Source organism: Parasteatoda tepidariorum, chromosome 7 (genome assembly GCF_982258835.1).
Source record: "Parasteatoda tepidariorum strain Cologne lab strain chromosome 7, Ptep-v5.0, whole genome shotgun sequence".
Taxonomy (NCBI): Eukaryota; Metazoa; Arthropoda; class Arachnida; order Araneae; family Theridiidae; genus Parasteatoda; species Parasteatoda tepidariorum.
Genome location: NC_141761.1, coordinates 60,506,773 through 60,532,316, shown reverse-complemented (window position 1 = coordinate 60,532,316; position 25,544 = coordinate 60,506,773). Strand labels below are relative to the sequence as shown.

At 30.2% G+C, this 25,544-nt stretch overlaps 2 protein-coding genes across 2 annotated transcripts in view; both read right to left on the bottom strand.

Annotated features, from left to right (window-relative positions):
* Positions 1–25,544, bottom strand: part of LOC107437428 (uncharacterized) — a 93,366-nt gene that overhangs the window by 38,574 nt on the left and 29,248 nt on the right. Inside the window, exons 2-9 of the mRNA XM_087167894.1 lie at positions 23,876–24,194; positions 22,679–22,867; positions 19,884–20,030; positions 15,918–16,050; positions 13,059–13,164; positions 7,817–7,967; positions 2,835–2,924; positions 2,544–2,672 (exon numbers count right to left, since the gene is read on the bottom strand). Coding sequence (XP_087024020.1) covers positions 2,544–2,672; positions 2,835–2,924; positions 7,817–7,967; positions 13,059–13,164; positions 15,918–16,050; positions 19,884–20,030; positions 22,679–22,867; positions 23,876–24,125 — 1,195 coding nt within the window. The 5' untranslated portion in view covers positions 24,126–24,194. The remainder of the gene's footprint in view (positions 1–2,543; positions 2,673–2,834; positions 2,925–7,816; positions 7,968–13,058; positions 13,165–15,917; positions 16,051–19,883; positions 20,031–22,678; positions 22,868–23,875; positions 24,195–25,544) is intronic.
* On the bottom strand, positions 9,332–10,193 carry LOC107437427 (COX assembly mitochondrial protein homolog). Its single transcript, XM_087167893.1, has one exon. The coding sequence runs from the start codon at positions 10,098–10,100 to the stop codon at positions 9,750–9,752; it is 351 nt and encodes a 116-aa protein (XP_087024019.1). The 5' UTR covers positions 10,101–10,193; the 3' UTR covers positions 9,332–9,749.

Below are 25,544 nucleotides of genomic sequence, written 5' to 3'. Positions count from 1 at the left end.
ATCTTCTCTTCGAGCAGGAGAGTCTTTAAAAAATTGGTAAACAGATGATGCAGCATGCTCTACTTTTGGAAAAGCAATAGAGCAACCACCCATAAAGGTATTATGCACTATGTGCAGTCCACATGAACTTACATTCAAGAAACTCACATTGTGTCCATTCTTCATTTTTTCCATCATTATGTCTAGCACTTTTAGGTTGACATTCGGGCCATCCATAGATAATTGTAGTAAACTTTTAGTATTTATGCAAAGCATTTCTCAGTTATTTTTTTAAATAAAAGTTCAGATGTGGCATGGCCTAGAAAGTCTGAAGAATAGTAGCGCATATTTATGTGGTTACCATTCCAATAGGAATAATGTAAGCTTAACACCTTTGAAGTCCATAAAATTTCAGCCTTTGTAGTGAGGCTATTCAAATGAATTGCTCGATTCAAATTATAAACCGGCACAGGAACAACACTTAGCAGGCAATCTTTATACAGTTCATTTGCTAGCCAGGGACAAAAGGGATGGGAAGACGGAAGGGATGATTAATTATTTTCTCCGTATAAGAATCGTTTTTTATTTTTGTAAAAAAATTTTCAGGTGATAAAACTTAATTTTCAGGAGTTAAAACACCAATTTCAGGAGTTATAAGGGCCCTTAGAAAAAAAAAGCAAATTTCAGGAGTTTTTCAGGAATTTCAGGAGGAGTATGAACCCTGTATTTAAATTGATCAGTGACAAAAGCATGACATTGTGACACAGCACTTTAACCCTTAAACAGCAAGATACTTTAGGCTAATTTCTTTAAAAATTTTCCTTATGAAAATATAGAATAATGTTCCTTTCTTGAATGAAAATGAGAAAAACTAGTTGGCTGAACAGAAAATCAAATAAGTCCTAAATAGGGTTAATAATTGTTGCAAACATTTAACAGGAATAAAGCAAAAGTAATGTTTATAGATTTTCAAATACATAATGATAATATATAATTAAAATTTAATAGTTTAATATTTGTAATTTCTCTATTAATTAAAATATTGCGTGTAGTTTTTGAAGGGAAATTTTTTATTTTTTTTATTTGATACTGAAATATAATTTTTAACTCTAATATGTAATAGATTTATATATAGTTAGAGTTTATAGAAATCTTAGGTAAATAAGGGTTCTTATACTATAAAGTAATACAAAGGGTTATAGACCAGTCCAGACTAGTCTTAATTGAATTTTTAAAAACATTTTTTACATTCTTATTCACAATCGATAAATGTGTAACAATTTATATTCAGTAAAAAATATAGCTAAAATTTGCTATGATATTATGATACATCAGAAGTCTAATACTGCAGTAAAGAGCAAAAATATATTATAACAGCTAATATGATGAAAATGAGCACCATCTACAACTAGTTATATAATAGCACAATTATTTAAAAGATAGTTTCATGTCTTTAACAGTAACACACACAGTTATGTTTTAAAACATCCCAGCTGTACTTTAAATTGCTCTAGAATAAACATTTTTCAAAAAGTCTGCTAAATCTTCTTTTAATCACAAATTTTCTACAAAACTAAGATGATCAAAATAATAATAAATATATACTTGGTTATAAAAGTTGGGATCTTGATTAATAAAAATAGTCAAAAATTATTATTAAAGCTTTTCAAAAGTGCTAAACTGCTGCTCCATATTGTATTCAACCACACCACTGTAATTAATTAATAACATTATGTTTCTTTTATATTATCTCAGTATTTGAAAATTATTTTATTTCAATAGTCCATTTTTTTCAGTGGTTCAAACCACAGAAAAAAAAAACAGCTCTCTTGGCTTGGCTTAAATTTAGCAATCTTGAATAATACAGAGAAAGGGTTTATGAAAATCATAGATACATAAAGTTTCTTGTGTAAAAAGATGTTTTAAGCAAATAACAAGCTCTTAGTAATGGTTTATAGAAATAACAATATTTTAAATAAGTACATTTTCACAACTAATGAGTGATGAATGAGCAACAAAGAAAATCTATAGGAAATAATACAAGGATAAAGAAAGATCGAACATCTCACAAAAAAGATGGCTAGATAAAGTTGAGAGAGATTTAAAAAAAGAGGAAAATCAAAAATGGAAAGATAAAGACCAAGTATAGGAAAAAGTGGAGATGCATGGTGAAGGAGGCCCAGGGACATGGAGGCCCAGGGACTTTCTCATGGACTGTAGAACCGAGGAGTCAGTAAGTACATTTTCATAATTATAACATGTGAAATGATTAATATTTTACCAAACAAAAGATCAAGATCGCTAATTTCATCATAAAAATATTTAAATATTATTTAGTAAGCAAGCAGAATTACATAAACTTTATACACAAAATTCTATCAAGATTCAATAAATCACATTTAAATAGTAATAGTCATTGAACTTTTCAGAACTCTCTATAAAAATATACATATCTATAATAATATACGTAACTAAAATGTAACTTATACATAAAAATTTTTCAAGATTCATTAAATCACATTTAAATAGCAATAATCATTGAACTTTTTGGAACTTGATCATACCTTCACCAGAAAGAATGCATATTAGCGGTAGAGGAGGTACTTTTCCACCAGAAAATGTTACAATTAATTCTTTGGCGCCATTTTCTCGATCAAAAACAGCTTTAGTTGGTGACATTGACAAATATTCTGCTGCTTAAACAAAGAAAGAAAAGAAACATAACTTACAAGAAACATAAAAATAACGGTAATATTTTATTTTAGAAACATACACACATAAATAAAAAATTAATTAAGCTACAAATTCTCAAATTAGATTATAAGAAAAATGATGACAATAAAAAGAAAACAAACCTTTATCATAAACCAAGAGTTCAGCTCCTTCAACAAAATCTTCTACAGGAGGATCTGTAACACTGACTTTGATACCAATTTTATAAGAACCTTAATTTAAAAATAATATTTTGTTAAAAATATAGTAACAAATATTTTTGACATGATATAATTCATATCAATTATGTTTTAATTATACTTATTTCATATTATAAGTTAACCCAAGTTGGATAGCAGCATGCTTGAATGTCGAAATAAATTCGAGATATTTATTCAGTTTCCGATTCGTCGTATTTTCGTTAAACTCAAAGCATTTTTAACTTCTGATGATGCTTTAAATTATGGAAGTTTCATTGTAATTACTACAACTCCTTTATAACAAGTAGTAATTATGTAGTTAACTATAACTACTTTTTTTGAAATGTAGTGACTACAAACTAGTTTTGAAATGTAGTCACTACTTTTAGGACATGACTTTTGTTGGAGAACTTAATTTTTTACATTTAAGTTCAAAATAGTTATGAATAAAAAATTAGCTTATTTAAACACGAGGAATTATTAAGACATATTTATTCATGCTTACATGAGTCAGTTCGTAATTTTAAACAATTTTTTAATAATGTATTCTAGCTTTGAATTGTGATGGCCTCATAAATCAAAGTATCTGCTATTTTCTGTATTAATGTAAGTAGAAAAAATTATTGTGGAGGAGAAATTAAATTACATTTATTATCTTGATTACAAAATTCACAGAAAACAATAAAACAAACAACTACTGCCAACAATTATGAAAAAACTTTCTGCTCTGTAGCATCAATTGTACCAAATTAAGGCTCGGCAACCCCATTTTGCATTCTCATCGCCTCCATCTACAGATCGGGGCAGGCTTATACCATTCAGATTAAAAAAATTTATTGTATTTGAACCTTGTTTCTTTACAAAACTACTGTTAAATGTAGTTGCTAGGAAATTACAAACTACTGTTTTTATGTATCAAACTACTTAACTTTTTTTAAAAAGTAGCAAACTACACTACAAAAGTAAAAGTAGTGACTATGTACAATAGTTTCATTGTTTGTAGCATGCTACTTCTGACCAATTATATATCTATAATATCCTTATTTTATAATACATTCATTATATATATCTTCTGTATTAAAAACATTACAATAAACAGGGTGCTCAAAAAGTTTAGAAATGGTCAAATGTCTCAAAAACTTAAAAATACATATAGGAAATTAAAGAAATAATCTGAAAAAACTGAAGTAGTAAGACATTACTCGATAAAAAAAACTTCATCCGCTTCAAAAATATACAGATTGGAAATAACAGTTGATATGCTTCAAACGCTCAAACATAGACACCCATTTGCAAGACTTGCCAGACGTGAAACAAATTTTCCAAACTCTTGTTTCTTCTCATTCATGCCTGGCAAGTCTTGTAAATAGGTGTATATTTTTAAGTGTTTGAAACACGTCAACTGTTATTCCAATTCTGTATATTTTTTAAGTGAATGAAGTTTTTTAATCAAGCAACGAGTAGGAAATATTTTCAAATGATGCATTTGATGATACCAAATGCATAATTTGGTATCATCAAATGCATCATTTGAACTCCCTAACTTATTCCTGGGTTGTGAGGAGGGCAACTTTAATACCTTAAATGGGAACTCTAACTTTTAATGCAGATTTGGCATTTCCAGAAAAATACTCCAATCTCGATAGCAGATCTTCACATTTTGTTTACAGATGGTGATGTAATCGTAAGATAAAAATGATATAAAATAGATATATATCTCGAGAAAAGCAAGTCAGCGTGAAAAAATAAAACAGGGTGCAGAGCCTAATTATGCAACAAACAATAAGCACTTTTCAAGCACTCAAAAAACATTTTTAAGTCAAAAATTGTATATATTCAAAAATTGTTTTAACAGTCATGTCAGAAAAAAAAACTTTTTGGCATTGTTTTTGACAACTGTCTAAAATCTTGAAATTTTGAACCATGTAAAGCAAATGGCGTTTTCATACGTTACCGACTGACAATACGCCGAAATAGATTGGTGTTGAATTAATTGCAAAAACGTTGAATTAATTGTAAAAACATTGAATAAAACAATGTGAACTGTATCTTTTTGCATAATTCGAAGGAAAGATCAACAGAGTTGAGGAAAAATCTCATTTTGAAAAACGGGAAAATTAATCACTTTTTAAAAACACCCAATGAAAAAAGCACCTTTAAAGGCTTTTAAAAATTGAAAATAAGCACCATTAAGCACTTTTTAAAAACGCTATGCACCCTGTAAAAAAAGCCATATTTGATATTTTGAGAAACCTAACAAATGACAAAATCAATCACATTCCTGATAGGACTCTTAGAGCAATTCCATATGTGACGGAATGACATTTTGACTTGCAAAATAACAATTAATAGAAATTTCTATGCATCTAACTTCAAATAAGCATTGTTTTTTCTCATGAATATCGTTATTATTGGCATAATGCGATTCATAAACTAAAAAAAAAAAAAGGATTTTCTATTTCTTTTATTTTTAATTTTATGAACTTTTTATTTGTGTGATGGAATGACATTTTGGGCAACCAAGCTTTTGGCATGCCGCTTAGAACTGGTAGTTTCTGTGAATTTTGCAGCTATTATTTTTCTGAACTATTTTTTACTTTTAGTTTAATGTGTAAGCAATCTAACATATGAATTTGGAAAATTAACCTCAGGTTGGCTAGCTGTTATTTACATCGATTTGTTGTGACGGAATGACCGTGACAGAATGACAAAAAGTTAAGTGGAAGAAAGTCTTCATTTAAAAAATGTTTCATTAATATGTAAATTATAAACAGAATGTAATAGATAAACAGGATTAATATTTATGTAAAAATTAGTAAAAATTTCAACAATTTAAAAATTAAAATTCAACAACTTTGGTTGTCTTTGAAGAGGTTTTATACCTAACTTGCCAATGTTACATCTTATTTTCGTTCTCAAGAAATTTATGAATAAATAAATTTTTGTACCATCTTATTTTTAGTACTTTAACATATAAATCGTCTTTGTTTATCAAAGTAATTTGCGCCACATATAAATGTTCCTTCTTTTTTCCGCAGTAAGGGACAGTGATTAAAGAGCATACTCTTTAGTCATGTTTTCCATTTTCTCTTCAAAACAGTGACCTTTCAAATGGTTATAATTAGAAAACATTCTAATTTTGATGATTTACTTCTCAAGTACATGAGCGTCCAGTGCATGTCTCTTGTCTCTGTCAATGCTGCTGTAACCATTCTCTTTTGCCCTCTCTTAAATAGAATAGTTGAACAAAACTTCAACGATTTTGTTGCTTCGACTTCATGATATTCTTTTGCATATATTAGGTGCCGTTTTAAAGCAGTCAACGTCTTTTTAGAACAACCACACATTTATGTGGTATTTATAGTTGCATGTGTTGCGAGGTATTAATAAGATACACTTAACAAAAATGAGAATAAGAACAAACATTAGATAAGACACACTTTACATCATTATATGCTTCTTTATGAAAAGCCTCTTTTAGTGCCATAAGCATATATTGCATCTGCACTCTTCGTTACTCTGTCAGAGTTTGTATTATGACTGAATCCTTCATACCTGGGGGCTTATAACTAATATCATCTGGACGTTAAATTTTTTTAACCAAATTAAACAACTCATCAATATTACTTTTCTCACTTAAATTAGTTTCTTTTGAGTTTGATGTTAAATGCTTTTCACATAAAGACAGAATTAATTTTTTTACCTCTATTGGTGATTTTGGAAATGAGTGCACAATTTTTTTTATGGTCAGTGTAAAATTTTTTTTATGGCTTTACCAAGACTCTGCCAGGATTTGTATAAGGAATTTAAATTATTTGTATTTGAAGAGGTTGCGTAAACAAAGAAAAAATCAAATTCTATCAATCCCTGCACAACAGCGTTTGCACTTCTGAGTTTCTTTAAGTCCAGCTTTTGTCGCGGAAGCTCTCTTCTCTGCCTTTCTTTCTCTGTTTTTTTCCTTTTTTTTCATCATATCACGGGAATCTTGTTTCTTTTCAACATTCTATCTGTCTTTCAACAGCTGTTTTAGCCATTAGGTAAATTGAAAAAGAAATAATTCCCTAGTTTTTGAATAAGCTTCACAAGGACTCGTTTTATCATTCCATCGCCGAAGATGTGTCATTCCGTCACACTAATTATTGGAAGTTAATAATCAAATGCATAAAATTCTATAATTTCTCACTGATTCTTATGCCATATCTGCTTTATATTCCAAAATATACACATTTTCATTTTGAAATGCAGTTGCTATTTAAAAAAAATACTAAAACATGTGGCGGAATGACACAAAAAAAAGTCACTTTTATTTTATATATTAAACTTAAAATGACTTAAAGACTACGTTTTAAATGTTTACATTTTGTACTATATGCATATTTTTATCAAAATATTGCAAAAGAGAGATACATTTCTTTTATTTTATAAGTATTTTTCAAGAAAAAAATTTCAGCACAAATGTGAACAATTCACTTGTCAGCCATGTGATTATTTTAGAATGCTGCCAGATTCAAAAACTTAAAATTATCAAAATTGAAACAGTAATATGTAGACTTGGGCTATTTTTGAACATATTTTTAAAATTAAAATATGCAATTCATAAAAAAAAAATTCACTTAAAAGTTGATACTTTCGTGGAATTGTCCCTTAGGACATAGGGAAAGTTTTGTGTCATTATCAATCATCTGTTTGAGACAGAGTTCCACTAAATCTATAACTGAGTTTAAAGTACATTTTTTCAAGCTAAATATAATGAATTAAAATTGGTTAACTCCAAAACAGTCTCAACGTGAAATAATTTTTCTTTATATGAGAGAAGTTTTTAGTATCTACAGAACTTCTTTAAATAGATTGAGCTAGTTCTGAAACCAAATAACTCGCTTATATTAAAATATAATCGATAAAATATCAACAAAAATGATATTTACCAAGTTTTAACTTAGCTGGACAAGTTGCATGAGTACCATTATGGGATGCATTGACTTCAGTTCTGTTTCCATCTTCATCATTTATTTGTTCTATTAAAACACACTTGATATTACTATTTGTAGCTCGTCCAAAGGCTCCTTCAATGGCAATCTTAAACAAAAGGTGACACAATTTAAAAATAAACTATATGCATACAATAACTTAAACAAAGAACATAGTTGTTTATTTGTAGAATTTCAGATACTCACCTGATGCACAAAAAAAAAGCTTTCATAATTATAAAAAAAAAAATTTATTTTTAACACTAGGTAATTCGATTTTTGCTTTTTTAAAAGGTAGTAATTTTATTCATTTCTGAAGTAATTATTTTCATTTTTTAAAAATAATTATATAAAAACATTTCACATGCATAATATATTCCATTCTCATTAAGAACAAATAACTAAGTTTTGTTTCACAGTTAAGGAGAACGGAATAAATTGTAAATAAGGAAATTAATAATTTTATATATTTCTGAAGTAATAATTTCCATATTATTAAAAAATTATTATAGAAAAAAATTTGACGATTGATTGCATAAATTGAAAAAAAGAACATTAATTACTTAACTGATAAGAATTGATTCCGTCCTTTTAATTGTAGGTTCCGTGGCTCACATTTTTTTAATGTACCCCAAACAAAACAAAAAATCTATGTTCAAAAAATGAATTTTTAAAGGTTACCTAGAATGTTGAAATAACTAGAACAGTAGATGGTGAAATAAAACACTTCGTTTAATCAGTCAATTATTAATGATTAATTAATTATTAACTTCTCTTTTAATGGCTATACTAGTAAGAAAATTTTTAAGTTTTAGATTATTTCAGTCAAAATTGTGCAATGGATTAGGGATCTAAAAGGCAGAAAAACTTTATTTTAAGTTTAAATATATCAATAAAGATAAATAGGGAATATACGTTATTTTGCATCTTTAGTTGACTAAAATTGTCCTTTTAACACTTAAAATTAAGCTTAAATTTCACATTTTCGAGATATGATATATTTAAACATAATCAAGAAATTGTTATCTCATTTTAAAATATTTTGTTTAAAGTAAATTATAATTTATAAGTAAATTAAAGTAAAAAAATAAAGTAAATTATAATTTGAATAATGCAAATTATATAATTTGAATAAAGTAAATTATAATTAAAGAATAAAATAAAGTAAATTATAATTTGAATAATGCAAAGTGAATTGCCATTGAATAGCAAAGTTTAATTTTTTTAAATCAAAAATGTTGAATTTATATCAAAATATATCTATAGAGATATCAGATTATCCAATTATCCTAAATTTTCAAAATCAAAATTAACGGATATTCTGAAATTTTTGAATTCGTTTCATATTTTAATTAGCTTTTTATTTAAAAAGTGAATATTTGGATACCTATTTTTCAATAAACACAAATACAAACAATATATTTCAGTTGTTTGTAATACAAAACTCCAGTAAGACACAGAAAACAGACAATATATAATTTCAAATTTTAATAGTAACATAATAAATTGTACAAGATTTCAGCACAAGTTAAATCACTATCGATAGTACTCAAACATTGATGTAGTATAGTTTCTGGAAAAAAACAGCAACACAGATCAGAATAAACGATACACAAGAGTTATTATTAACCTAGAGTAATTAAAGAATTAACACATATTTAAATGTATGAGGTGATTTTGAAATAATTCAACATTTTAAAGAAAGTAAAAATATTGAAAGAAAATTTCGAAGCACACAATTAGTTATACTACTCTATTGTTTTAACTAAAGAAGCATTCCAAACTAGTTAATTTAAAACTAAATTCATCATTTTTAAACATCCACATATCAAAAATGAAATAAGTGAGACGTTTTTTTTCTTTTTTGAGTTTCTAATAACCCTTTAGGACATTATAACACCGATTCTTTTCTTCGTAACTTCTGATTCTTGCCGGTTTGTCTGTATTCTGATCTTTGTCTTAAATATTCTTCTGTACACTCTTTTTTTAATCCTTCGTCATTATACCACCGTTCTAAACAAGCATTAAGAGCCTTGGTTTCTGCTTTACACTTCCAAGTCATCAAGTATGAGGCTTCTTTACAACATTTAGAAAAAACTTCACCCTCTGCTACACATTTTTCTTTCTTCGCCTTTTCTCGTATCTTTGTAGGAATCATTATTTCTCTTTCCACTTTCCGTAATGACGTATCATCAGGATCACCAAGACCATGAGGTCCACCACCCATTTGAGGAGGCAACATAATTAAGAAATATCTAATTTTGAAATTCAAAATTAAATTACGCAACTCACGAAATCAAAATAAACAAGACGATACTACAACGGATTACGGTTACGTCTGCTCAAGGAGAGGATCGATGAAAGTAACTCAGAGTGGAGAATATCGATTTTTATAAACTGAGAGAGACAGCGCTATTCTTACTGACAAAAAATAAAGAACCGCACGGATATGTTACAGAACGCAAATACTTTTGAAATGCATGATAAGTACAAAAGATAGCATAAATATAGTATATAATTTAAATAATTAATTCCTTAATCTGCTGGGACAAAATTTAATGATCTATGCTCGTAAGAATGCACAGTTGGAGCTCCAAATTCTCGATTTATTCAACAAAAGGAACAGACCTTTTTCGCTGCATCCAATTCGTGTATGCGATTGTACGCGCAAGCGGGAGGAAAAGAATTTATACCAATTCCGTTTGCTGCATCTCCGATCGCTTGTGGGAGAAAAGTTTTCGCTGAAATTATGTTTCATTAATCAGAATTTTCATATTTCCTTGATGTCGGTCGGAGGTGCGACTTTCGCATTCAGTGAGAATGCTCCCTTAAACATCAATGGCAGGATTAATGTGTCGATGGGTTACCATTTTAACCAGCCTGCGAATGGACCAAGAATGTGCGGTATCGAGTTTTGCTAAACAATTCTATCTTAAAGTACTGGACTTCACACAGATTGTTGGGTTTTTTTATTATTGTTTTTACAGAAGCGCGGGAGTCATTCTGTCTGTTGCCACTCACATTAAGTTTGTCAATTCCGTCATGTTTTCGTTATTTTATTTTGTATTACATTATCTTTCGAGTATCTATGGATGGGTGATCGTGTAAAGCTAAGGGTGGTGGCGTTAGTGGTAAAATTGCTCTTTCCAGACTTCCGGATTACTGCTTCCGATATATTTTTACGCCGCAGATTGAAAAAACGCGCCATCATATTATTGCATCATATCTTCTGCAGTATTTCACATGTACCGAGTTCTTTCTTTCAGCCTTTAAACTTCAGTATTATCATATTAATATTATAATCATTAGAATATTTTCTAATTAGGCTAATTTAAAAAGATATTTTTAAAGATATTTTTGGCGACATTTTATTCAAATGTAGCCAAATAGGGGATAAAATACAAAACATGGCAAACCTTAAGAATTATTCACAATGAGATATTAACTTTCCAAAAATTTTTTCGGCCTTACGACCTCTGAGAATCAATACATTTCAGAAAGCTCTTATGAATGGTACAATTATGTTTAGGTTTGAACCCAAATTACAATAGCAAAACTGCATGGAATATTAGGCTTGTTCACACATCGCCTCGTAGTCATAACATAAGCGGAGGGATACACCGGAAATTTTCTAAATTTCTTCCGGTTTCAGGACGCTTGTTAATGTTTACATTAGATCACCCATCCATAAGTTCAAATGTATAAACGCAAGAGATAATTAACATTATCTTTTGCGTTTATGAAACTGGCAATTATTTTTTATGTTCCATTTATGTTTATAATATTAAGTTAAAGAACTTACGATACGTTGTGTTTAAGAGAACTCTATACGATTTTCATCTTAAGGATGTACTATTTTGTTTCCAACATACACGTAAATAATATATTTTGTAAACAGTCTTAATATTCTGAGTGTTGTATTGTAAAATAAAGTAATTTAAACAAAAGAATCTGGAGTCATAACACTGTCTGCAAGGAATTATACTTGTGATTGGCGATCGCAACGCTCGAATACGTCATATGGGGAGAGACCGGTTTCATGCCTTTGGTCCTTCTCCCTTCCCTCGTTTTTTCTCTTTTCAGTTATATAGGAATGTACCACGATATTTTCCTTTTCTTAATATTTTTCCTTCTCATTTAATAAAAATATTTTTTTAAATTCCCGTGATGCTTTTCTTTAGAACTGTGTTTAATGTAGTTTTCAGTTCCATATAGTTTTCCAACTTAAAAGATTTTAATCTATATGAAAATCAAGAAAGGAATTAACGTACTTCCTTCCTCTATAACTCTCCACACGCTATTGGGGAAAGCATGAGAAGTATTGCCATAGGTAGAGAGTTCTGCTCTACGCCACCTGCCGCCCATTTCGATCGCAAATAGCATATCTCGGGATCATCCTCAGGGATGTTTCCCAAACCGTTGTCAATAGTCTATTGTGCAGCTCTACTGCGACGTAAAGGAGTATTAATATCGAATGCGGTTGCCAAAGTTCTAATCGCCTTCGAAAGAAAAAAGGAACTTGATTGGTGACTTTTTCGCGAGAAAATATATTTCACCACCAGGTTCAGATACTTCCTTCATGTATTATTGTATTTGATTCAAATCAGACGACATGGTTGGCCCCTGATCTGGTATTACTTTTTCTGAATTATCAGAGGTTCCAATCGAGTAGTAATTATTTCATTCCATCATTTCAATTGGATTACAGGGCTATTCTCAATGCATACGCTTCACGCTCCTCCGACGTTATATGAGAACGTTATTGGTGAATTATATTTTCTCGCGAAAAACTTCCTTATCAGGTTTCTTTTTTTCTCTCGATGACGATCGGAGGTGCAGCAATCGCAGACAGTGAAAATTCTCTGTTATGATTGTTGGGTTAGGGAAAAAATAAAATAAATAAATAAAACCTGACTAACGATGAGCTAGATATGACTTCTTTTAAATAAAAAAAATCCCGAAGAAGCAAATCGCCATAACCTCAATGTACCATATGGGAATAATTACATTTCAAAACATTTAGAAATGGAAATGACAGTAATTAATTATGTACTTTTCATATACTCGATGTATTATAAGTATCATCATTCCCTACATATTATTAAAAACTTTTTTTTGCACTATTTCGTTTTCGTGGGTTATAAACTAATTTAATATTCAGATTATTAGATAAGCAATTATTATATGATTTTTTACTAACCTTTGTGTTGGTATTTACAGGTAGAGCTCTCGGGCTGAACCTAAGAATACGAATGCAGGATCTTCCTCCGCCATTACATACACCGCACACATCGGGAATACCAGTGCTATAAGTATGAGATATTCATGACAATTAGAGGTTAATTACAGACAAGAAAGATTAGATAAAATATACTTATTTCCCCTTAAAAATATAATTAGCAAAGAAAAAAAAATGAAATTACAAGACAACTGTAAAAAATTACAGGACCACCTTAAATCAATGGATATTTTAGTATTAGTATGTGGATACTCATTCGAAACGAAATCTTCATGAGGTTAAAATTTCGTGTTTGTCAATAATATATTTGAATTATTGATTGTCCTTAATCTCGAAAACCGCCGGAATGTTCGTTTTTTATACAGGCTGTTCCATAGTGATTGGTTTCATTATTATATATTTTTGGAAGTCAAAAAGAAGTTAAAAAAATTTACATGTTATGAATCATAAAGAAATACCAAAGCAAAAAAAAAAGAAAAATGTCAACGATATTTGAAGAACAGCCAGTGAGGAGCGTGGGATGGCAACATAAAATCTGTTTGTTTGCTACCGAAAAAAAAGAGAGAAGTTGAAAGGCAATTAATAGAAAAGTTTCCAAGCTTATTTATGCTTTTATATTTTCTAATCCGCTGTCCTCATTAGTAATTTAAGAAAATTCGAAAGCGCTTTTGTTTTTTGCGCTTTTGCTTAATATTAATTTATAATTCAAACTGTGTATATTTTTTGACAAAAATTCCAAAAATGTTTATTAAGTGCATTAACTATGGAACACCTTGTATATTTTAATGTGTAATATTTTAATGTGTAATATTTAAACTCAGATATTTTATGAAATTAATTGTAATTATAATTTTATTGCAAACTATTTAAAAAAAAATATCGTATTGTCATCTAGTGAACCTGGCTTTATGTAAGTACTAGCTGCCGATTAAGGGTGTTGAGGTGGATACAAGGTGTTTGGTAAAAAGCGCCCTTAATGTAAATTTTTTGAATCTGTATCAAAATGTAGACAAAAAGTACGCGTATTAGGGGTAACGGTTTAATTTTCAAATGAGTAATAGGAATGAGATTAGTCCTATTTATATTATGACCGTCATGGAACAGCCGACCTAATTTTTTTGGTTTACAACTACTACTGTACAACTCCGCAGCCTTGTAATTTTGAACCCAATACAGAAGATAAAGGGACTCCTGGATAAAGTATTGGGAGAAATTTGCCTTCGTGGAGGACTTTTTAATGGAACTAACTCGCGTTTGCTTTACATGGAGAGAAAAAACACGAAAACCACCCACGGTTAGCGTGACGGCAAGCGGACTCTAACACATGATTCGTCTACCACTGAGGATATTTCACGTCAGCACTGTGGTCGGCGGGACCCAGATGCAGATTTGAATCGACCAGTCATCGGTGGGACTCGAATCCGGTTAACGTCATTGGAAGATGAACGCTCTATATCTTGAGCCACCACCACTCTGAAAAACCTTATTTGAGAAAAGCGGTGGTTTGTAGAGCCATCATGAGGATTAGACAAGTGGGGCATTTGCCTAGATCTTGCAACTCTGAGAGGCTCCTGCAAGTATTATTCAGTAAAGAATTTTGGTTAATAATTATTAAAATTTGCTTTTTTTATAAAATTAAATCTAAAATTTGAAAATAAAATTTAAAATGATGCTAACGGAAGCAAAATGTCTAACTTATTTGTATATGATAATAAAAGTTAAAAAAAAAAAGAAAAGGATAATCAATTTTAAGAAACTAGGAGGAAATCTAATTGTTAGAGATACAATTTTTAGAGATCCTACAAAAAGGAAATATTTAAAAGGTCCCCCAAATTGTTCTGGCCAGGGCCTCTCAAAATGGAAGGAGTTGAAAAACCTCTATTAGAAACATCGTCAAGTTTCATTTAGTAATCAAATAAAATTCTGTATTTTTAGTCCTGCCTTCCCCAGTAATTATCCGTTGGATTTCCACAGCGTTTTACTTTTCTATTTAAGTAGTAGTTTGCAACTCTTAATGAAGATCCCTTTTCAAACTTCATTTTTGAAAAAATTTTTATTAAAAAAATTCTTAAAATACATATTAAGTGCGGACTTCATGATGAAAGGTAACGTTAAAAATCTGCTTAGAACTGTGAAATTTACGATTAATAGTTAGTTTCGACTAAAGAAACATGTTAAATGTTTTGTCCCAAAATATACCTAAGTGCCATTGCAAGAGATAGGTGGAAATGGTGTTGAAAATTGCTCCTCATTGTGTAGGACAGTGTTTCCCAAAGTGTGGTACGCGTACCCCCAGGGGTACGGGAACAGTTTAGCTGGGGTACGCGTTCTTATGCGAAGTATTTTGCAACAAACGAAAATTTCCAAAAATTTTATTTGAAAATAAAGCTAGCCATGAAAATTTAGGATTACGGATTTTTATACTGGCTATTTTTTGCAGAGTTAACAGTTAATAATTAGTGGTGTCAGCAGCCAGTGGTGATATTTAACTTTTGTGCAATTTTTTTATAGTAAAAAATACATTAATTCTTTTATTAGTGGTACACAGCGTTACGACAAATTTAGAAAGGGTACTCAAAAGTCATAAGTTTGGGAAACACTGGTGTAGGAGATTGGCATTGTGTGTGAATTGTGTAGGAAATTGCTCCTCGTGATTGCATAAGTGACTACAAATATATCTAGTGCTGTGGTTGATGTTAATCAAGCATTTTAAGTGTTATAGTATCTGTAAAATTAAGATTTACTCTCCTTCGTAGATAAATTGTAGGTGTTTGACACATTCGATAGCGACAAAGAACTAGAAGTTTAAGAATAACTCACCCGTTGCAAGGACAAGTCATGCCGGCTAACGATTTGCAGTTCCCGCATTCATCATATACTTCTGATTCTGGAATGCCACTCATGCCTCCAACGCAACGTCCACATTCTTCTTTTGCCATTAAATTTTCTTGCCCTATGGTAAATTGATAAAATTTAAAAGCATTTTTTCTTCTTCAATTAATCGTTAATTCACTTAATTAAAATTGTTATATCTAACGCTAATTTTTCTAAAAATATGTATGTAAGTATGTGTGTTGCAATAGTCCCGAGATATTTAATCTAATTGAGCTATAATTTGGGGAAATTTACCAATTGAAATTGTTTAAGAGATCAACAATTTGGAAAAAAAATATGATCTCCTTGTATGCTATGTTTTTTTTGCTGTTGCAATATTTATCTCGGTTCTATCTTGGCCCATATGTTGGAGATTTTAAGAGTTGAGAAAACATGAAAGGAACCGCCTTTTTACGAAAATGTTTATTTATCAGCTATCTTTTCTGTAAGAATAAGAAATTTCAAGTTGATACTTTTTGATTGTTTATATAATGTATTCAGTTATTATTATTATTTTTTTACATAAATTATGAATTACCCTTTTTATTGATAATTTTTTTAAGATTGAAAAAAATTGGATTATACTTCGCTATTTGAGGGGAGTTTAACCCATCACTATAAGTGAGGTGTGACTAACAGGAATAAAAGGGCTCCTAAAACTTCCAAATAATATTAAATGTTGGAAGAACTGTTACAGACAAGAATTATGTCGAAAAAATATCACATATTTATTCATCGATGGAGAAAAACAGAAAAGATTTAAATATAACTTTTTTAAGTAATTTTAGTTTCAATCAGGAAGTTTGATACAGTATTGCGAATCAGTAAATTGAATTACACAAACACAATTCTAAAACTTTTTATTTTTTAATTCCTTGATGGGCTTAAATAAAGGATCAGCATAGAAACTCCTGTCTTCACACGTCCTTTTCAAAACTCAGTTTTGAAAGTATCTCTACAATGTTCTGCTCTTTCTAATCCCGTGTCAGGATTTGCTAACGTGGGGGACAGAGGTTGAAAAAACTTAAATATTTGTCCATTGTTCTGTTCTCAATGCAGTATTATTACCTTTATTTAAGGGATTAATCTGTTAGTCCCATAGTGAATAGTGGTCTTAATGTATTTGCCTCTTAATAAGAAACATTCCATTTTATTGTCACAGAAAAAAAGTTTCTAAAAGTAAGATAGAGATTGAGAAATAGAAAACTGAAATTGAAATACTTTGCTAGTATGTTTATCTCTATCTTTTGAAGACTGCTACTACTAGGGGGGGGGGGGATTTTTAAAATAACTTGCCATAGTGCAATCTAAAGTAATTTTACTTTTGATGTGTTGTGTGGGGGAGTTTAATTTTTGATTTTTCTTACATGTTTATATGTTCTCTTACGTATGGTTTCAAAAAGGGAAAGATGAACATTAAGAAAAAAGTTTAAAGTTGCAATTAATATAGAGGAAATAGAAAATATTAAATTGAGAGATTCAATAAAACTTCTTTTGGAATAAGTAAAAACTAAGTAAATTATGTATTGAAGATAGAGAATAAATTACAAAAAAAAGGGTTTATTACGCTAAATAAAGTTTCCAAAACTGTTAAATTTAGAACAACTATAGCATATGAAATTGGTAAAGAAGTGTTCCATTGGTTTTGTTCCGTAAGAGCAAGAAATGTATCTGTTAGAGGATAATATATTTACTAGAAAAGGCACAAGGGGTTGAGCAAAGGTTGGGATTACAGTACTTCCCACCATCAAATGGATAGATTTAAGAAGAAAAAAAAACATCACACTACCTTTAAGACTATATTGTGGTAAAAAAAAATCAGTAGACGCGCGGTACTTTGCAATGTAGATAAAAGATTTAAGTGAGATCTGTGAACCTGAATTTTTTATTATATGATTTTTTTTCAGTTTTAGGTGGCATCAGAATAAGAGACACTTCAATTCAAGGGACAAATCATCAGGCCCTAGGTGCATCTTTTATTTGAATATGCTACAGTATTTTGTGAAGTTTTCTTTTGTTTTTTTTTCGTACTGTGCATCTACTCGATTTCCTCTTAGGAGGGGTGATTTGGTATGATGCGTCAAAACTCTTTTAATAGTAATTCTGTTAAAAAAACATAATTAAAAAGCATTTTGAAGTAGAAAGTAAAAGAAGTATTGGTTTTTAGTATGTTAATCGAAGTACACGAAGAATTCAACTTATTTCGACTTATTTAAGGTCCGAACTTTGGACCGCTCTCATGACCAACTTATTTGGACCATATTTGCCAGATTGCGGCTATCCCCCATATTTTAGGGATCAGAAATCCAAATCCGTCAAAAAAAAGGTGTGTTTATTCAGAGCTAGAACGTTTTTGTGTCTGATTTCGTAACTTTAAAAAATCGTCTGCACTAAGTAACTAACATATTTATAATCACCATCTCAAATCATTAAGATTGAGCTCTAAAACGTGAAGATCTGATCATTAGATCAAAAGTTATTCAGGGTGGTTCGTTTTTTATTGTGCGCATTGCGTAGATAAGTATAGCAAAGTAATTTTACAGTAGATATGTCTTCAAAAGTTTCGTTTAATAGCTGTTAAAAATTGCAATGAGCTAAGTAAATACAAAAAGAAATGTTGAAATTTGTATGAATAAACATTTAATGATAATGTAAAGCTGGGGAGAATTTGATGATAGGGGAAAACAGAAGAGTCAAAAGAAGGAATTATATAGAAAGGAGGTCAGAGGGTCTAAAATACCGAATTACTCTCCGATTCGCTCATTTTTTTTACTGTTTTTTAATTTTTTTTAAAAATTTAAAGTGTTTATTTCTAAGTTGACTTCATTAAAATAGTTTAATCATTTTTGTTTCAATGCCACATACAGTCCCCAGTCAAATTATTAGACGCACTATAAAATTCTATGTAAAATCCAAATTATCAGGTGACACTATACTGTTTCATTCTTTTAACGTGACTGAAACAAACCGGTTTGCATTTTTTTGCGTTCGTGTATCATTTGGTTAAATTCGACGATATATAATATAAATTCGACGATTGGATAAATTAGACGATATATTATATAAATATAGAATATTTATTATATCAGATATTATATTAGTATATTATAATATGGACTAAATGATTAAACGCACTTTAGTGTTTTAATAATTACATGTTTTGCACGAGTTTACATGCAATACTTTTATATTTAAACATACATGTAATGGGTTCAGGAGATTTTTTATATACCTCCTATTTGTATTTATTTTCAACGTATAGCATTACAATGCTAACGAATTGACACACGAACGTAAACAAGTACAAACCGGTTTCAGCCACGTGAAAACAATAAAGCTATATATAGTGAACCAAAACCTGATAATTAAGATTTTATATAGAATCTTTTAGTGCGTCTAATAAATTGGCCAGGGATTGTATAAACAGCGTTATCTATACACGTGTACATCGAGTTTCATGAATATTTTTCTTCTCATTTATTATTGATTTAGAGTGAAAGATACTGTTGTTGAAGGCGAAATTCATTAAAACTAATTCAGTAACCTTGTAATTTTCAAAAAAGCATAACAATTTGAAAGTTTTCTTTTGTTATTGAAAACACATGAAAAATGCATATTTGTATCAATGAATGGACTAATGATAAAACTGTAAAAGTAAAAAAAAAAAAAATAATAATAAAAAAATAAATAAATAACAAGCTTTGCGTGTGTGAAGATAGGCACGTGTGAGGATAAAGTTGCACGATCATGCACTCGAAACACTGAACTTGGTCTTACTAAAATTGATATTATTGACATCAATCATTGATTGGAAGACGAATTGTATTCGAACGAAATTTATCGCGTGATTGTCTATCCTGCTATCGTGCGAGAGTTTCGTTCACATCAGATAAATAAATTTGAAATATGTACCTGGCAAATGACACTTATTTGTGCAATCTTGAAAAGGCGACGTCCCTGTGTGGCAAACACCACACGAATCCGTGAATAATTGCAATCCTGTCGACGAGCACATTCCTCGACAATCTCGATTTGACAAAGCCACTGATTTTGAATTTTCTGAAAGAGGAAGATGAATATTTTTATAAACAAAGCAAATGCATAAGCATTTTACTTCATTCACTGAAATTAAGTTGAGTTTCAATTTAATTTGCAGTTCTGGTTCATGCAGCATGATTCAAAACTGGAAGTTAAAGAAGAGGCCTACCGAATCGCGACTATCGAGTCGCATGCGGTTTGAATAGCTTCAAATGCTTCTTCTTATACAAAGTTTGCGAATGCTTACAAAGTAATAATAGAAAATCAAGAAATTTTCAAAGAAATTCAGAAGTACCCATTGCTTACTTTGTTTGTTTTTACTCAGATTCAATATTTATTAATTTTATGTCATCACCCACAATCAGTAGATAATCATGTATTGAAAGTGAATCTTATTTTTTCTATCATTATACATAAAATAAGATTATAAAATTCATGAGCATGACTAAATTGTCCTTTTTGAGAGCTTTTTAAGTTAAATTATTACACATTTGCGATACAAGGGTATAAAGGCCCCCCTCCGTTACTATTAAATCTTAAAAACGGGCTAGCCCCAAAAGGAATGTAACAAAAAATAAAAGAGCAATATGTTTAGTAAATTACGGAGTAGTAAGTAATGGTTTATTTACGTCACACTGGAGCTGTAGCACAATTGGCTATTGGCGATGATCTGGGAAACATCACTTATTAGTCCCAGGGATAATCCACAATTTTAATCCTCTGTGGAGGAGATGGCTTGTCCACTTCGGTAACTCAACGACATACGCGCGAAGTCGAGTTTTTATGGTAGGACAGTTTAACGAGGACGGATACAGTTCACCCTCGGACACAATTATTTTTAACCGAGTTTTCCTCGTTCCGGCACAGCATATAAATTAGCATTGAGCACCAGAAATATTTCCCTGAAATTTCTTTTACAGCATAAAAATTTCAGGAAAGTCTCATAACGTTCTCATTTTCTTCTTAAACTAAACTAAAATATCCACTTTTCTGAAATGATTATTGATATCTTGCATTTATGTTAATGAAATGTATCTTATGAATGATGTAAATAATAAAATATTACAGAAATGTTTAAACTGTACTTATCTAATTATGCTACAAATGAAAGCATGTTAGTTCTAAAATTTTGTTTTGATGTTTTTGCATCATTTAGTCGTGCTCTTATAGAAAAAGAACAAAAACATATCGGATTTGTTAAGGATTCAATTATGATTTCAGTAAAGTAGATATTTCAATGATTTAGAAAGTAATGAAAAAAATGTTTTTAAAATTGTTCTGCAATGCATTAAATGATTCAAGCCAATATTTCTAAAACAGATAAAGGACTTTTTGTGTTGTCAATTAAAAAAAACTGTTTAATATAACTTGCCACGTACTACAATTATTTTGGATTTATCACTATTGAATTTTTGCATATTATCTTTCTTTTAATACAGGGAAAAAAAGTGTTGTCGAAACTACCAGAATATGGTAAAATTTACCGTGTTTTTGGCTCTATGGGAAGGTTAAAAAGTTCAGTAATTTTTGCAGAAGCACTTTTGTAATGATTTTGGTAAAATTAAGAATAAAATATGGTTTTCAAGAATCGTTTTTTAATGCTTATGGTTTTTAAGAATGGTTTTATTTGTTTTTACCAAAATGTCATTACTATAGCCCGGATTTTGATGACCTAAAAAATCTCAACTAATGCCCTTAAAAAGTGCAAAAAATGCCCTTAAAAGGGCAAAAAATGCCCTTAAAGATCCAGAAATTGCGCAAAAAATGCCTTAAATAAAGTAAAAATATTGAATTAAAAAAATATTTTGCTCTTTAAAATTATTATGAGTCATTTAAAAAATATAAAGCAATGCAATACTTGTTCTACGTTCATTAAAGTTTGAAATTTTTCTTTTATATCCTAAAATAACAAAAAAAGGAAAATATATTGACACCAAAATATTTTTATTTTGTATAGAAGCTTTAATGGATATAACAACTTCCATCTCATAATATTACTAAATATCAGAATTACATTGGATTATTAAATGTTTTTTGATAATTTGAAATGTAAACGAGCGTCTCTTGTCTGAAAGTAAATTTTCATTCCTGCAGAAGCTTCTTTCAACGTCTACTGATGTTATAGGTGCGTACTTGAAAAAGACGGTCTCACTTACTGACAATTCTTCTTCAATTTGAAAAGATTTTGCTTCACCTGTTAATATTCTGTAGATTTTCTTCATTGTTTGGAAGCCAGAGTAATAATGAAAATTGATAAAAAAATAATAAAAATTGGAAAAAATTAACAAAAAACTTTAAAAAATGCATTAAAATGCAAAATACGCCCCAAAATTTAAAGAAAAATGCCCTATAAATCTGAAAAAATGCTCTAAAAGACAAAAAAAGGTTCAAAAATGCAAAAAATGCGAAAAAATGCAAATGTCATCAAAATCCGGGCCTTAGTCATTACCATACAGTAAGGGAATCATCAGAATTTTTTCTCCGTGTAAGAAGGTAGAATGGTCATAATTTTAGAATGTTTGTGTTTCCGACCATAAGAAAGTTGAAAGCAATAAAAAACAACAACACTTTTTTTGCGTTGCAACTTATAATTCTTTGTAACTGCTAATTAGAAATGAAATTATTTATTATATAGAGTAGCTAAAATAATTAGATGGTATTGTACTTACCTACACACAATCCAGAACATTCGTCAATGTAAGCATTTCCACCACACACACCTTTACAATCTATTCGGATATTAATATCACAGCCTTTTTTACAGTTTACCGAATAGTTTTTGGGAAGGTTTGTGTCACCTCCTGTACAGTATCCACACTCATTCTTGGAAGCGTTATGAAAGCCCAATGCTTCACAATCTATGAAAAGAAACAACAATAAATTCTACTACAGATATAGCGCCGTTGTAGCACAGTGTTTAGATAATTCGACTCCGCTAAGACCCACCGCTTACACTGGATATACGAACTATTCATGGGGTATTGAGCTAAGACGTACTTTTACGCTTGCGGTGCTCTCTTGTCAAAATTAAAGGCTCGCCTTTCTGATTTAATTCGCAGAAAGTCCATTCACTGGTGAGCTTGGCTTGCTTAAGTGTCATTAGAAGCAACAACATTGAAGAAATAACTGCTGATAAATGATAAAGAAAGTTCTGTTGCTATGTGATGAGACAATTTTCAAATGTTATTATTCGTACCATGGGGAACAACACAGCAATAATCAGTTTAATTAACGAAATAAGAGTTTAGTTTAGATATTACGGTAAACAAAATACGTGATAAATTAAATCGCAAGAGTTGCAATTCACAAGTATTCTGCATCAGTTTGATCAAAGATATATATGTATTTTGAGAGAAAAGAAGCTTGCTTAGCGCAAATTTTAGATGTTTGTTTTAGTTTTAGCTGCAATTTTCGTTTTAATAAAATCTGTAAATAAGAAAATTGCTAATTTGTTTAAATGTAATATAGACTGGATAAAAAAGTTAAAGTAGTTAGGAAAATTGTGCTTAACATTATGCAGGCAATTTAGACATGATGGTATGGAAAATGAATATTCTGTTTACATAATAAAAACTAATGATGGTTATAAAATGAAGAAAGTAGATAAAGAGGAGCAGATCATTCTTGGTTTAATGATATAAATGTAAATTTATCAAAATATATATAAAAGAAATACAGAAAAAGTTTATAGATGAGTCTATTTTTTTAAATGCGTTTCTTTAGATTTTAAAGATTGAAAAATTGAAAAATTATATATATATATATATATATTTGAATTTAATTTCAAAATTTAAGAATTAAATTTATTCAGGCAATGCAACGAAAAGTCGATTGCTCGACAGAAACTAAATAAAGATAAAACTTACCCGACAGTTCTTTTGCATCTCCTAGAATTCGACTGGGCCATCCAAAACTATATATAGGATTGCCAACAGCTTCAAGTAGTTCCATTTCTTCTGTTTGAGCGTTACACTGTTCTGAATTGATTAATATTAATAACGTCCAGCACATCCAAAACATAACTTTCATGTTAAGTGATGGCGCCTTTTTGATATTTGAATGGTTTTGGCATACTTTTAACTGATATTCAGACTTATTTGAATTATTTTGTATCATTCGAGGTACGTTTTAGGGTGTCATCGTTCACGTTTCTTCGTAATTAATGTAGAAAATAGTTTGCAGCATCTGGAAGGCAAAAAAAAAGTGATTTTGAATTAATTTGTTTCAATAGTAAAATATATATATACATTTTTATTTAAAGAGGTACTAATGTTCTGTTGCGTAAGAGTTTTTTTTTTCGTAAATGTTACATAGTAGTAATAAAAAAAACCCTCGAAACGTTTCTGAGGGCAGTTATGGTGTATGCAGTTTTCAAAACGTTTCTGAATATTTCGGAAACCTCTTTCTGTTATATTCAGAAGCATTTTTTTTCCTCCTTAGCCCGCCTGTGTTAACATTCATCAATTCAGGCATTTACAGGGCGATTTTGTTGGCCTCTCTTTCAGGGGCACCATATTAGGTGGGCCAACGTCGCTCCCGCAGTGAGGAGAGATAGTACAGAGAAGGAAAGAACATCCATGCCTTGCCCGGGATTCGAACCCAGAACCTTTCTGACGAAAGGACAGTTTCCTGTCCCCTACGCAGACCGGTCGGCATATTCAGAAACATTCTGCAGTGCTTTAGAAATATTCTTATTAATTTTTTTTGCAGTTTCGGAACTTATTTTTCATTTCTTAAAAGTTTGAAGCGTTCCTTAATATTTCACAAATTTCTTGTGGGTCTAGGCTACCAACATAGTTAACTGTAAACATAACAAACAACATAACAACTATCAAAAGATATCCCAAGATAGAATCGAGTTAACATGTTTTACTAACTAGTGAATTCGAATTTAATAGTAGTTGTAGCGGTAACTACTCTACACTCTGAAACTGAATGGGCGTCCATGCGAATTAGTTTTCTACTTTTGAAATGAAAGAAATGTTTCTCAATTGATAGCAAAAATGATACTAAATGAAGTTCTCTGAGATTTTTGGAAACATTTTCGTCGAGTCAAAATTAGTTTCTGAAGTATTTTACAATATAGATACTCCCGTATCGTTGATTTCAGATTTGCAATCGGTTCTAATCTCCGATATAGTATTCAAATTTTTTTTCTTAAAAATATGTTATTTTTAGCCTATTTTTTTGTCAAAATGTACAAGTTTAAAAACTTTATATTTAACTGGGGTCTCGTAAAGGTTTTGATAAACTTCTTGGGGAGTTAGGAGAATCTAGGAGAGTCATCGTCAGTATTAAAACTATACCGGAATCCACGCCCGGAATTATCATCATACGATGCTAGGGGAGCTTCCCTATCATGTTTTTTCATGGGCTTTTCAACGCGTCACAATAGGGGAAGCGCCCCTAGCTGTGTATGACAACTTTTCCGGGAATGGGTTTCTGTGCAGTTTTAATCCTGATGATCTGCCCTAAAATCTTCAGAAGTTTGTCGTGATATTTACGAATTTCCCTGTAATATATAATGTTATTAAA